This window comes from Myripristis murdjan, chromosome 12 (assembly GCF_902150065.1).
Source record: "Myripristis murdjan chromosome 12, fMyrMur1.1, whole genome shotgun sequence".
In the NCBI taxonomy this organism is placed as follows: Eukaryota; Metazoa; Chordata; class Actinopteri; order Holocentriformes; family Holocentridae; genus Myripristis; species Myripristis murdjan.
The window spans coordinates 19,761,359-19,775,869 of record NC_043991.1 but is presented as its reverse complement, the minus strand read 5'-3'; the positions used below and the strand labels follow the sequence as shown (position 1 = coordinate 19,775,869).

The 14,511-nt window shown below is 40.1% G+C and overlaps 2 protein-coding genes across 7 annotated transcripts in view; one reads left to right on the top strand and one right to left on the bottom strand.

The window, feature by feature from the left end:
- The window catches only part of LOC115368799 (ras-specific guanine nucleotide-releasing factor RalGPS1), a 72,542-nt gene that overhangs the window by 31,210 nt on the left and 26,821 nt on the right, over positions 1 to 14,511 (bottom strand). The window lies entirely within an intron of this gene.
- angptl2a (angiopoietin-like 2a) lies at positions 2,020 to 14,229 on the top strand. Its single transcript, XM_030065150.1, has 5 exons — positions 2,020 to 2,265; positions 6,506 to 7,421; positions 10,998 to 11,191; positions 12,418 to 12,688; positions 14,030 to 14,229. Exons 2-5 carry the CDS (start codon positions 6,533 to 6,535, stop codon positions 14,227 to 14,229), a joined length of 1,554 nt encoding a protein of 517 aa, XP_029921010.1. The 5' UTR covers positions 2,020 to 2,265; positions 6,506 to 6,532.

Here is a 14,511-nt window from a genome sequence, read left to right as displayed (position 1 = left end):
ACTGGTCACAGGCTGGGGACTGATCCCCTGGATAAATATGAAGGAAAAGACAGAGGAGAACATGACAAAAACAGCCACTACAGTGACTACAAAGATGTTTTTTTCTGCAAAATACACATAAAAAGAATCATGGCACATAAAACATAATCATGGTTATGGTTTTATACTCTGGTGCATCTGGATACATTCAGAGGCAAGCGTCAACTTTGTAGGGAGGCGGTTACAATGACCAGCGCAATAATTCCATCAGGGATTTGAACTGGCAACAGTATGGCCACCAGTTGGGCCTTTCAACTTGAAAAGCATGCTGTGGAGGAGTGATCCCAGACGGACTGCATTTCCAGTTCATTTTTCTTTTTAACATGTTGTTGTCATGCTACGTGAGCAAATGCTACTTTATGAGCAAAGGCAAAAGCCCTAATTTGCATTTACATCCTTTGTATTTATCCACGAACATGAATCCACATCCCAACCAGCCACATCCTGCCTAGTCCACCTCCACTAAACAGGACAAGGCACATTTTAATTAGTTAAGGCTCATTTGAACCTGCAAATACAGCAAAAGGTTAGACTTTTAGAGCAAGAATTAAACACAAAAATCAACAAAAGCTTCTGATCCCACAGCAAGAGTTGTACAAAGCACATCATATGCCAGAGGGCAAAAAGAATGCATGAGAATGATCTCCCTCGCCTATCAGACCTGTCAGAGGTGAAGGCAATATTTCAGAAATGTTAAAGGAGGAGGGTTCACCATACTGCTAAGACTTCATGCCTTTGAGAACAATTAAGATAAATCTCATGCAATTAAAAACAAATACAATGAGTCACAGTACATTTGTTGAAACTGGCTGCAAACTGTTATGTAACCAGTGATTACCATGACAACATAACAAACTGTATCAAAACTCTTCCACCTCAGTGTTTGGTGATTTCTCAGTCTACATATTCTCCATATGAAAGACTGAAAATGGTCACTACATTATTATATGTCTTTGTTCACATATGAAACACACCACAATTAGGACTGTGTGAAGCAATAAGGGCTGCTGTCAGACAATTTTAACTTTTATTCTCATTTTGGTAACAAGAATCTGAGCTTGAGTGAATTATGTGAATTTTCAAGGCAATTACTTATCGTAGGAAAAAGTCCAATAGAGCTGTTCCAGAAAAGTGAAACAGTTATTAACTGCTAAAACAAATGGAGCAAGATACAGAGAGAGAAATCAAAATAAACTTCTTAGAAGTATATTCCTACACCATCTCTTTCATTCATTCAAGAGTTTTAAACTTTTTCATGTTCTGGACCCCCAAGTTGACTTAGTGTTGACCTCGGGACACAGATTTGAAAAGATATTTTGTTTCGTGTTTATTTTATAACTGTTTAGGTGTCATACTTGTTAAATAAATTCAAACTGGTGAGAATAAGTTCTTAAGCCAAATGTTTACAAGAAAACTACCCAAAATAATACGGGAGCCCACTTAGAAAACCACTGGTCTAGCCTGTTAGAGCTCAGTAAAGAAGCACCAGGGTCAAGATCCACATGCAACAAACCTGTGACCTCAGTCTGTAACACTTGCAATTGCTGACAGCTGTGGCTGGACGGCTCTCCCAACAGCCTCAACGGAAGGAGACCTAGGGTAGCTAGATTAGACAAGGGAGGCTACGGAGAGTTTGTGGGCTGAGTTGTGTGGGGGGTGCAGAGGACAAGGGGAACTAGGAGCCTATGTCTAATGCCTCCATAATCTCTCTTGTCAAGGGGAGGGGAGATGGGTGGAGCCATGGCTCACAACTTGATTACTTCTAGTAACAATCAGTGTCTCACCATTTATGGCATGAAAGCAGAAGGAGGTACTGTGTCTCAGCAAAAGGCAACTAGTAAAACAGATTGCCTATGAATACCAGGGTTGACTGACACGTGTTCGACCGGCGTGAGGGAACTCTCAGTTTGGGACTTACCACTTGACCACAAGGGCTGAACAGTCCTGTGCTTCAGATGAATGAACTCATCAGTGAAGAAATTTGTGCATTTGTTGCAGCCACTTAAAGACTGTTAAAAGATCTCCCTCTGCAGAAAGCACCTCAAGGACCATTGAGGATTCTTTAGGAACGGGAGCATAAGTATCATGAAGAAGAACTGAAGCTGAACGACTTATGGACAAAGACAGAAGGGACATGGAATGACTGTCCATGGTGAGGAGTTTCAGTCAAACTTGCCCAAAAGGCAAGGGATCTAGAGGAAAAAGAGACTGATAGAGGAGCTGGAGGTAAGCGAGGCATTTATCTGCATTTATCTGACCTGACTTTCTGCTCCCACATGCTACCAGGCTTTTGTAGCTCTTGGGCTGGAGTGCAGATTGCCTGTGTTGTGTTTACACCGTCTGGGCCTGCTGCATGAATATTTCATAAAGTGCTCTCAAAGTCCTCTCTGATCATAACCAACTTATTTAGGGTTAGGGTGTTGGGAAGGGGGGGTTGTATTCTGTCTTAATTTGAAGGCTTAATTTTATGGAGTACTGATTAAATTTAAAGTGATAATCTAATCTATCTAATCTCTTTTCTTAGATTGGGCACCACCTTCAGGGTATTTTTGGGGTAATTTTTACCATTTTGTTTGTTTTTGTTTATTTTGTTGTAATCTTTTACAAATTTCTTGGGTCATATACAGGTCTTTTTTTTTTTTTTTTTTTGCTAATTTGCTTTTTTCTCCATGTTTTTGAAAGAAATCAAGCAAATTTGTTCAAAGATTTAATTTGAAAACCTCAAGATACTCATAAAAGCTGGCCTGGATTTCGAAAACTCAAAAATCAGGGTGGACTCTGTTTCTCCTCTGACAAACAGCAGGAATCTGAGGTTAGACCTGCTGCTTTGGAAGTTTAATCTTAACCTTTATTTACTTCAGAACTAACACTAATCTCTCAGCTGGAAATCATACCATTTAAATCTACACTTAAATCTGAAATATAGAGAATTCCAGTTGAAAAGTGCAATTTAGCCTGCAACTATAGGCTTAATCCTTGTCTGGGAAACTGCCCCCCCGCTGGTGCTTGAACCAATGAAAAGCCTGGTGCTATCCGCAGGTAGTCTCTCTGTCTCTAAACCTGCAGTTTAAATTGGTGCAAAAGCCTGTCATGCATGTGTAAGCAGATGCCAGCATGTGTTTGTGGTGCAGATCAGCTGGAATCACATCCTCCTGCCCTGGTTTCAACTATGTGTGCTTGTGTGTGGATGAATAAGTGGGTGGGTGAGAGTGAATGAGAAACAGAAATAGTGACACAGCTCATAAGGGAGTGGGAGAGACGAGAAAAGATAAAACAGGCATGTCTAATAAGTTTTGTCAATGTCATTGCCACTGAATGATTTTGAGGGCTACCAAAGACAGGCTTGGTAATCATTTGTTGTGTGGTCGCTTATGTTTAGTAGCAAATTTACGAGTTTGTCTGACAGACAGTAATCTGTGTGTGGCCTCAACTGTTTTATGGTGTCTGGGACGCATGCTGCATTTCCACAGTGATGGGTCTATTGCTGCATTTCCACAGTGATGGGTCTATTACAACCACCGCCATGTTTTGGCCCACAATTCCTGCACCACATTGTACAAAAACAAAATTTGTATTTTGCAGTGTTTCTTTGATCACACTACATTATTACATATTCTGTTAAGGCTATTTTGTGAGCGTGAAATCTTAAACCATGCCCACAAAATAGTAAGTCAAGGTCAGAAAATCCTAGCTGGTGTGCAGTGGTGATTTAATATATAAGCTGACAGCAGCCATCTGCGTTGTTGGGGTTCTCTGATTAAGGAGTATTTTGACATGGGGATCCATTATGAATCACTGAGAACCACAGCCTTTCATGTCATTATAATGAGCAGGAGGATCTTAAGGGTGCATGAACTCTCATGGCATCAAAATACTGATGCAGATCAAGTCACTGAATTCAGTGTAAACCAGCTGCAAGGCAAAGGCAGATAGCATGACTATATATGGATGTACTCGGAGTTTACAGGAGGGTATCCAAAGTTTTAATGTATTATGAATTATTATTATTAAAATTTATATTAAATCAGATAACTTATTATGATCTTTTGGTTAAGTTGGATATAGTAACCATCCAGTTTGCACATGCAACAGTAGGGGTCCATTCTCAGACAATGTGGGCACTATTTCTTTAAACAAGAGCACAACTTAGGCTAAATGTGGGCATGCACAGTTTCGTTAATTTGAAAGCTCAAGATAGAAAATTGAGAGCTCAAAACAAGTAAATTGCATGCACGAGTTAGGATTCCATTTCCTTGATTTAGTATTTTGTGGACACAAATTAGTTCACCATGCCCACAAAATATGAAAGTCTGGGCTCCACAGTAAGCCAAAACAATTTCTGCTTATCATAAATTTGCACCAAATTAAATTTGCAGATAGTCCTGGAACAAAGAAATTCTAGGCCCTTGGACAGCTAACTATTTTTGCTATGAAAACCTTCCAAAGTTTAGTCAAATTTTGTGGACAGGCTCTAATTTACAAAAAAAGTCAAAAATAATTACATTAATGGGCCATCTAAACCAAACTGGCTACAAATTTGCAGGTAGATATATTAACGATGAGTTGGTGTACCAAAATGGGTGACATCATTCATGAAACATCAACATCCACTGCAATGGGGTCAACCCCATCTATCCAAGCTTAAGAGTTTCCCCAGTCCCTCAGTAAAAGCTGGTCTTTGTGAATAGCTTTTATGCAGCTTTCTAAATAGGTTTTCAAAAACTATCTATAAGCTAGGAACTTTTAGTGATAATTAGGAGAACTCTTACAGGTAAAGGTTTTGTGCATACGGCACCTGATCTTTAAGCGTCTGTAGAGGTGCAGGTCTACATTTGATTCACAATATTCATTTACCCTATTGAGCTTCCTCTAGCTACAATAAAAGGATTCCTTGTTGATCACGGCTAAAAAGCAATAGCCCGCCTCATGAGTGCATTAGTAGTCAAAAAGAGAGAATGCTGTGGCCTTGAATAAAGAGTAGTCTCAACCATTCAGACAAAATCATGGGCCATCTGCAAATGCTATGAGGCCTCATGCCAGGCAAATTAATGTGAAAAATGAATTACGACTGAACTGAAAAACTAAATATAATTACTCACATATCAAATTCAGCCATGGTTCACTTTAGCGAATGATGGCTTTTGAATGATAGTCTAATCTTCATTGCACATTTTTGAACGCTGTGATTTTCTAGGCCAAATGGATAAAAATCCCCTGATATGGATTGAACTGTCTGGGCTAAGACACAGGAATTGGATGACTATGTTATGACGTAGTTACCACTATCTCCAACAACTGATGATAACACTGATATTGTCATGGGAGATTCTTCTCTTTGAGTTTTATGTTGTTGAACATTCCGATCCTCTGATGACATTTTTCCTCGAGACCCACAGAAAACACCACCAAAACATGGAATGCTTTCACAACCAACTCGAAGCCAAGACTGACGATAGAGAACGAAATCGAATCAACATAAGCAAGGCCCCCTCAGTTAGCAACATACATTAATACCTTGTGCTTTGAATGTTTCTTCTTCACTATTTTAGAGGAACTGTTGGAAATAAGGAACAATCTTAATGGGTAGTTACCCAGTACAGTGACTAGAAATTCTAAAAATTGCAATGGCACAAAAATGTGTCTCAAAATTGAAGCCTAAAGAGTAGCTATACCCCAGACCCAAATCACTGTGAAGCCTGACCTCTAGTTGTGAAATAGTTTCTGGCGTTTGTTGGCAGGTGACGTCTCCACCTGTTGTTCTCTATGGATGATGACATCACCTGCCACCAAAGACCAGGCACCCTGCAGTTCACAATTAGAAGTCAGGATTCACACAGATTTGGATTTGGGGTTTAGTTACTCTTTCATATATTGGAAAAAAAATGACAAAGAAAAAAAAACAATGCATTCCATACCAAAACTAAATTGTCTGTTGGATTTTAGTTCCAAAATCTATATGTAGCCTTTACACAAAAGTAAAGGATACATCAGGAACTAGCACTATGTTAAGATGAAAAATGTGAAATCTGCAAAGAATCTGCAAAGTATATAAGACCACATCAAAATCATGAATCAGAGTGCATAGAGTTGCTTGGTCTAAGATATTGTGAATTCAGAACTGAAATGCATAAAACCAAATGCTTTTGTTTGAATGTGAAACTTCTGAATACACCCTCCCAGTGTTGTGCTGTGGTTTCAGATGAGGTGAATGAATGCTACACTGGACAAACCTGACATGCTCCACCTGTTCAGGAAGATTGCTTTTAATACTTGAAAGAAAAGTTGATCCAAAAAGAAGTTGTTTTTCCTCATGAGGGACAGTGTACCTTTTGGCAAACCATACCCTTTTGGCAGATGAAATGTTTTTCTAGGCCATACACTACCACGTTTCAGTATCACTTTAAGGGTGAAAACAAAATGTTAAAAACAATTAACTGATAATCTCTTCACCTTTCACATCTTTCAGAAAACATCTTGGCAGGAAGGCTGCACAATGATTTTCCCTCTGGTGGTTTCACTGGTTCTCCAGTTGGTCTGTCGCCCTGTATCTTCTCTCCAGGGGGAACCCCAGGAAATCGACAGCAGAGATGAAATCCAAGAGAGGGATTACATCTATGGACAACGTCAAAAACGTGCCGTGGCCGCAGAACCCACCATCTCTGAAACAGACAAATGCTCCTACACTTTTATTGTCCCTCAGCAGAAAAATACCGGGGCCATCTGTGTTAACTCCAAGGAGCCGGAGGCCACGCTCGAGAACCGAGTCAATAAGCAGCAACTGGAGCTGCTGAACACCGAGTTGCAAAAGCAGCGACGACAGATTGAGGCACTGCAACAGCTGGTAGAGGTAGATGGAGGAGTGGTGAACGAGGTGAAGCTGCTGCGCAAGGAGAGCCGAAACATGAATGCTCGTGTCACACAGCTTTACATGCAGCTGCTGCATGAGATTATCCGCAAACGTGACAATGCTTTGGAAGTGTCACACCTGGAGAACCGTGTGTTGAACCACACCTCTGAGATGGGAAGGCTGGCTGCACGCTACCGTGACCTTGAGCACAAGTATCAGCACCTGTCAGTGCTTGTAGGAAACCAGAGTGCTCTAATTGTGCAGTTGGAGGAGCACTGTAAACGGAGCATGCACTCATATGGCACAGAGCGAGAAAGAAGCCGTCAAGTCCGTCCACCTGTGATCCCTCCCCCTCCACAGAGGCCTGCAACACCCATGAACACTAAACCCTACCAGCCACCAACCTACACCCGCCACACAAACAACCAGATTACAAATGAGATCCAGAGTGACGAGAACTCAAAAGCGTTACCACCTCCACCGCCTACAATGCCAAGTGGTGCACAGAGTTTCTCCACCACAAACAAGCCCTCAGGTAAGTCTGTGTCCATAGTGGATTATGTACTGTCGACCCGTCCCCTCATGTTTAACATTTACAGATGTAGCCAACGGAGCTGGAACATTAATGCCCACCTTTTCAGTCTCTGCAAGTAATTTTCCCATTATTTTCTCACACAGACTTTTCAAAAAAAAAAAAAAATTACTAGAATATTCACTTGAATGGCACTAATCCCCTATGAGATGGATCATGACTTTCATTTTGAAAAAAAAAAAAAGAAAGCAACATTAAATAGGGAAAGTCACATGACTATGTACAAAACAACAAATACTCATTCCCAACCCTTGGGCCTCCTGATACTCATCTCCTCATCTCCTCATGGCTTAAAAAAAAAAAAAAAAAACACAAAATATTTGACAATGAAATCATGCTTGGAACGACAAACGAAAAACTTCATCTAAACAGTCTGACATACTCAAAGCCGTTCCCATCAGCTAACAGCTATCATCAAAATTCAGAGACCCCTATCTCTTTGAACAAGGTGTTGCCAGTGTACATCAGCAAAATAACATTTATTCTCAAAGACATGCTTTCTCTAAGTGCTGTTGATAGTCAACAAATTGATTGATTGGTTTTCTGTTGTACTCTAACCCATCAGGAACCTATTTCCAATTTTCATTTTTTTCCACTGCTTTTTTACATGGATTACTGGTATTACTGACTTAAAATTAAAATTGTATTTTTGATATGCAAGTAAATGTGTCTCCTAGGTTAAGAATTTATATCAACGTAAAACAGGCAAACACAACATACATGAAGGGGTTTGTTATTTTAAAGGTGAGTCCACCTCTACAAACTAAACTAAAAGCACAAAGTGCCTGCATCTGTGCTAAAGGGTGGTCTGATCTCTGGTCTGGCATCCTGATCTGTACAGATACTCCCCTCTGCTGGACCCATTTTGGTGCAAGCAAACAAGCGCAGGCAGGGAAAATTACATCTCTGCCAAATAAAATCACCACTTCACCAGTGGTTAATCTGCAATGGCACGAAAATAGCCCTCAGTCTGATAACCTCTGGGCAAACTTCACAGGGCCTAATAGCATTTTAAAGCTAAATTGGGGCTCCAAATGGAGGTGACAAGGAACTGCAAAATTTGAAAAAAAAAAAAAAAAAAACAGAAACAGAAATCATGTCTAGTATCAGCACTAAACTGCACACACCACGCTCATGTGTACCAAACCCTTTGGTCTATGATAATTCATACTGTAGGATACCAAAGATGAGACAAGCAAAAGATCTGATGTTGGTGAGCCCTTTTATTTATTTATTTATTTATTTTTTTGAACAGCACGTTCGATATAATTAGGCTCTTTCCTCTGGCAGTAAATTAAAAGCAATTCTTCCAAGCTGGTTTCAATCTTTAGATGCAAAGAAAAGCAGATTTTTTTTTCTTTTTTTTTTGTTGAGAAAATCAGACAGGGTAATCAGCAATGCTATGAAAAGTGGAACTCAGGGCTCTGAAAAAGGCAAAAAGCAACCAGAAAAGTGATGAGGAGGGAAACCACTTCAATGTTTGTCACTGCTGCCAGAAGAAGAGTGCAGCCTGAAACAAATTGCAATGCAAGTGATCTGCGTGTAGATGTAAGGCTGTGTTTTTTGTGTTTGCATAAACCTATGACGCTGTGCAAGATGAGTATTTTAAAGCAGTAATCAAAGGTTTTCTGCACATTGCAGTGGTTTCCCTCCCCATCACTTTTATAATTTGAGTTCTACATTTCCAGAAGGAACTGTGAAGTGTGCTTAACATAAAACACGTCATTAAAAGTCGATTGTGCACCAAATATTTAGAATTATATATCATTACGGTTCTGTGTATGTCTTGACAAAGAGGTCACTGAAGCCATGAAAATATAGTACAAATAGCAATATGACTGAAAGTTTTTTTGAGGTATAGTGTAGTAGTCTAATTTCTGTTCGGTAACTTGTGCACATATCACTCACTTTCTCTCTCTCTCTCTCTCTCTCTCTCTCTCTCTCTCACGCACACACACACACACACACACACACACACACAACTCTGTTACAAATCAACAAACAATGCCATAATTACCACTAAATTGCACTGGAAAATCACTTAACTAATTAAAAGTGAACACTAAATTATGCCTTGAGGCAGAAATACTTCTGTAAATGCTCAGGGTGAGACAAACACCTCAGTAGAGGGGTAGCACCATTAGACACTGGAAGGGTTTATAATTAAAAGCAGAACATATAAAAAGTGTCACATTAACTGATTATTTCCAATCTTCCATTTCCCAAATAAAACTTGATCGCAGCCACTGAAATAACACCAGACCCACTTTAACAATCAGTTGCTGTTGCCATGTGGCCAGCTGGCTCATGTTTGAGTGGCTTCATTTCTGTCCTTATCTGTCCAAACACACACATCATTATACTTTGTTTTATAGTTATATATCTCATCCTTTTTGGATGCTAACCGAGTTTCTCTGACTTTTTTGTGCTGTGTGTTGTGCACATTACTTTATTGACATTCCTTAAGCAACCAGCATAGAATCTAGTCAAGTATACTGTCTGTGAGTTTTCTGTGAGAAACATGAGCTCTGAGACAGATCTTAAGCTCTTAATACCTGGTATGCATACCCACTAAAACAAGCTTTTCTTGAGTGTAGCACCTTCACTTCAATCAGTGCTGCAATGCTTTTGCTTTGTAATCTCTAATCTCTAGGGAAGGATGAATGAGGTGTTTAAATGTAATTAATTTATTATCTATGTATTTAATTCTTGAAGCCCCCAACATTCATTAGGGTTTCGTCTTTGATTACTTTTGTAAAATGTATCTGTGCAGCTCAAATGTGTAGCACAGCTGGTATGCGTCACATCGTCATGATGACAAGCTCGGGCTGGATGTTGATCTGAGCTTGCCTCCCTCCACCCAGTATGTTCAAGAAGACACTCGTGACCTAAGCCAGAGAGAGTGCAGGCACTTAGCTGAAATATCTGGCAGAAGCATCTTTTCCACAGTTGTGTACAAGACAGGCATAATGAGGCTTATCATTTTGTCCAAACACAAGCCCACACTTCAGCGGGGTAACCTTGGATTGTTAAAGTCAGTGCTGTGCCTAGACTGTTGGAGGTCACTTTAGTGCTTTTTATTTCTAATTTTCTAGAGGATTATTTTTTGGCAATTTTCTTGTATTTCTTCTTTCAAAAAAAAAAAAAAGAAAAGAAAAGAAAAGAAAAAGAAAAGAGTGACTGGGTGTGGGGGCCTTAAATTGAGGCAAGTAGAGCGTCTGTGGCCTCGGCTGTGCCTAGCTCTGTTTATAGCGCTGGGCTTGACTTGGCACACAACTACCTATGGCAAATATTTTGTTATGGTTTGTTAGGGCACTGTATCATAAGTATCTTAAAGTCAGTAAATGACAATTTTACATTATAAAATAAAAACTGATACAGTTAAGTTTTATTTTATACAATTTGCCACAGTAAACACTAACACATGCCCATTTAAAATCAACAGCAATAAAACCCTTCTTAGATTACGGACATACTGCTACCTTTGCTTGTCACTGATTACTTCAATGTCTTCCGCAGGTCCTTTCAAAGACTGTCTACAGGCTCTGGAGGATGGCCACACCACCAGTGGCATTGTTCTTGTGAAGCCAGAAAACACCAACCGCCTTATGCAGGTTTGGTGTGAGCAGAGACACGACCCCGGTGGCTGGACCGTCATTCAGAGGCGTCAGGATGGCTCTGTCAACTTTTTCAGGAACTGGGAGACTTACAAGGTAATAACCACAAAAGCAGAGTACTGTTGCCAGTAATCTGTAACACTATGAAACTACAGCCCCTGCTGACAAAACAAGTACTGCAACATCTTCTACAAGAAAACAGGAAGTTCCCAGCAGACATTACAGCTATCAGTATTTTACTCTTAGTGAGAGCATGTATAATCTTTTCTGTCTCATATTTAGTGCAATATCTACAAAATACCTCAATTCCACTGCATGAAAATGAACTTTCAGAGACCGCAAGTTGCTGTTTCATTGTGACTTTACCTTATTTAATACAATTTGTATCAAGTCATGTCCTCATTAAAAAGTCATTCAAAGCACTTACATGTGAACAAAAACAAGAACAAAAGAAGGATTGCCAACTTCTTACCACAAACTTCGGCCTTGCAATCACTAAAGCATGGCTTGTCACCCTTTATTGGGATTATCAACAGAGCTGGAATGCATGTTTGACCAGTCAGTCTGCTTGGCTGAAACTACCCATTGTATAACACGAGTAATCAACAGGGAAACTAAACAAATCAATTCTGTGAGACCACATTCGCCATTGCCGAAGTGAAGTGAGATCATTTCTGTCAGTGTTGTAACCAATGCAGTGATTTAAAGACTTAATAACCGTACAGCACAGTTCCTACTGATCAGACTAAAATTATGTAAGAAGAATGCACGAGGTGAAGTAATTAGTTGCGGAGGACTTGCGTTCTTGCATCCCAGAGGGTGGACAGGCCAATCTGGATAAATTCTAAACCCTTTAATCTTAAAACTAAAACAGAATTGAATACTCCCAAGTTGCCCTCCACCCAACTACTCACCCACCCTCGATGAGTCAGTGAGGCATTTTGAGATACACAAGAGTTGCCAATCACATGCTCACATGTGGCAGGGAAAAGGGTTCTCTTCTTCTTAAATCCACGTGCACTTTAATTATTGCCAGCGATTCAGATGCACGGAGAGCTTTGGCAGAGAGCATATCTTAAGAACATTACGCCACTGCTCTTGCTCTGACATTATGCCAGTGCTGTACAGATGCTTGGAAAACATTGGTGGTTTGTCATTTGTGTTGTCACGGCTGTATCCAAGGGGAGAGAAACATTTTTTCTTGTAAATTTTTGAATAAGCAAGTGTGTGTATGGCTGGCATATCCCATCAAAATGCTCTGTGGCGTAAGATTATGAGCACAGATGGATTATTATTAATTCAATGTCCTCCTCCTCTCACAGCAAGGGTTTGGAAACATAGATGGTGAATACTGGTTAGGCCTGGAAAACATCTACTGGCTAACTAACCAAGGGACCTACAAGCTCCTGGTGACGCTGGAAGACTGGTCTGGACGCAAGACATTTGCAGAGTATGCCAGTTTCCGCATCGGGTCTGAGGCGGACTCCTACAAGCTGAGGGTGGGCCGGTACCATGGCAATGCTGGAGACTCTCTCACATGGCACAACGGCAAACGTTTCACTACACTGGACAGAGACCATGATGCCTACACAGGTTAGTAAAATGCAACAAATAACAAGGCAGTCATAAAGGTTAAACGGCTTTGAATTACAAGTACTGCATGATTCTGTAAATCATATTTAATCACCCCTGTGGTTTAGGCCCTTGATAACCGAGGACACACTCTGGCAATCATAACCTAGTTGTTTATGTGATGTTGGAGCAGTCTACATAGGGGTGCCTCTGCCACATAGAGACACAAATATAACAAATCCCAGAATCACAGCAATATTCTTATGCCATGCAGCTTTGACGTGGTCTTAAGTTCAAATCCCTGCCACCCTTGTCACAAAAAATGCACTGTGCCGCCTGATTGCTACTGACACACCACCAACCACGCCTCTGAACCCACTCTGGCTCACTCAAGTTTAAGGTGACTCATCAGAATAACAAACAGGCACAGGTGAGGGAGAGGGAAAAAACATACTTATCCTGCCTTCAAGACCAAGTTGGAAGCTCTTACTGTACTTCCAACGTCAGAACGGCTGCTTAAGACTTACTTGACTGGCAATCAAATCCTTTGGCTGGCCAGAGCACGGCAAAAAGAAAAAGATGCCGTTCAAAACCTGATTTTGTTGAAAAACTACAAAAAGCAAATATTGCATTCTAAGGTAGAGCTGTTTTTTTTTTTTTAAATCAGCAGCAGGATAAAGAGTGTATGCACATCAGATATATCCTGTATCTGTATTCCTTTCCCCTTTTAAAATCATTCATTTCTGTTCTCATGAAACATCAGAACTTGGAAATTTAAGCATCATTGATATTTCCCAATTTCCCATGAGTAAATACACTTTGGAGGGGGCATTCAGGTGCTTGCAATTCATAATTGTGGTAAATAGAATGATTCCAATGAGCATTTGAAGGCACTATTATTGTCAAGTATCATTATAGTACATGCAAAGTTTAAGTTAGATGGGCCTTGACACATCCTGTAACGAGACTCAATATCTGAAGACAGAGCTAATTTCTGTGGTCTGATTTTTTTTGTCCTGCATTAGAGCAAATATAATCGCCCTATTGCTGTTATTCTTGTTGCTCTTGTACCTAATTTCTATGCTGCACTGAGTATGTATACATTACAATACCACTTATAAAGAAATTAGGGAAAGATCAATATTTAATAGGTTATATACAGCAGAGCTGACTGATAAGTAATAAAACTTTTGCACTCACCTAGTGTAAGACTGGAAATATAATGCAGAAAGTCCTCTCAAATAAGATTCAAATATCCAATTTTCTATCATGGTAGCCTACATGCAATTATACAACAGAGTATTATCAAAGGGGAATGAAAATGAGAAATGATATTTTCATATGTAATCTTTGTCTCTCCAGGTAATTGTGCCCATTACCAGAAGGGAGGGTGGTGGTATAACGCCTGTGCTCACTCTAACCTGAACGGTGTGTGGTACCGCGGTGGGCATTATCGCAGCCGCTACCAGGATGGTGTCTACTGGGCTGAGTTCAGAGGTGGAGCTTATTCCCTGAAGAAAGTGACCATGATGATCCGGCCCAGTGCAAACACCTTCCACTAATACTTCAGTCTCAGCAGGGCTGACTGACAACTCAAACTGACTGCAGGCATTTTTTTCTGGATAGGCATTTTGCTCAAAAAGGGCCATTTTTTGTATCCTGAGAAGAGGTGCAATTAATTTTAACTTCAGTCTCATCTTTTTTTTTGTTTGTTTGTTTGTTTTTCTTGGTTGCTTTACATTCCCGATGCTAATGCAGTGTAATGGCTGACATGGCAACATAGTAGAGAAAATGCAGGATTTGGTATTTTATTCCTTCACCGGGTATAGATTTTATTAACCTTG

Bases quoted from the DNA above. Each gene is read 5' to 3' on its own strand.
- angptl2a (XM_030065150.1), top strand. From the start codon at position 6,533: ATGATTTTCCCTCTGGTGGTTTCACTGGTTCTCCAGTTGGTCTGTCGC. The intron at 11,192-12,417 runs GTAATAACCACA...CTCCTCTCACAG, and splicing joins GGAACTGGGAGACTTACAAG to CAAGGGTTTGGAAACATAGA. The intron at 12,689-14,029 runs GTTAGTAAAATG...TTGTCTCTCCAG, and splicing joins AGACCATGATGCCTACACAG to GTAATTGTGCCCATTACCAG.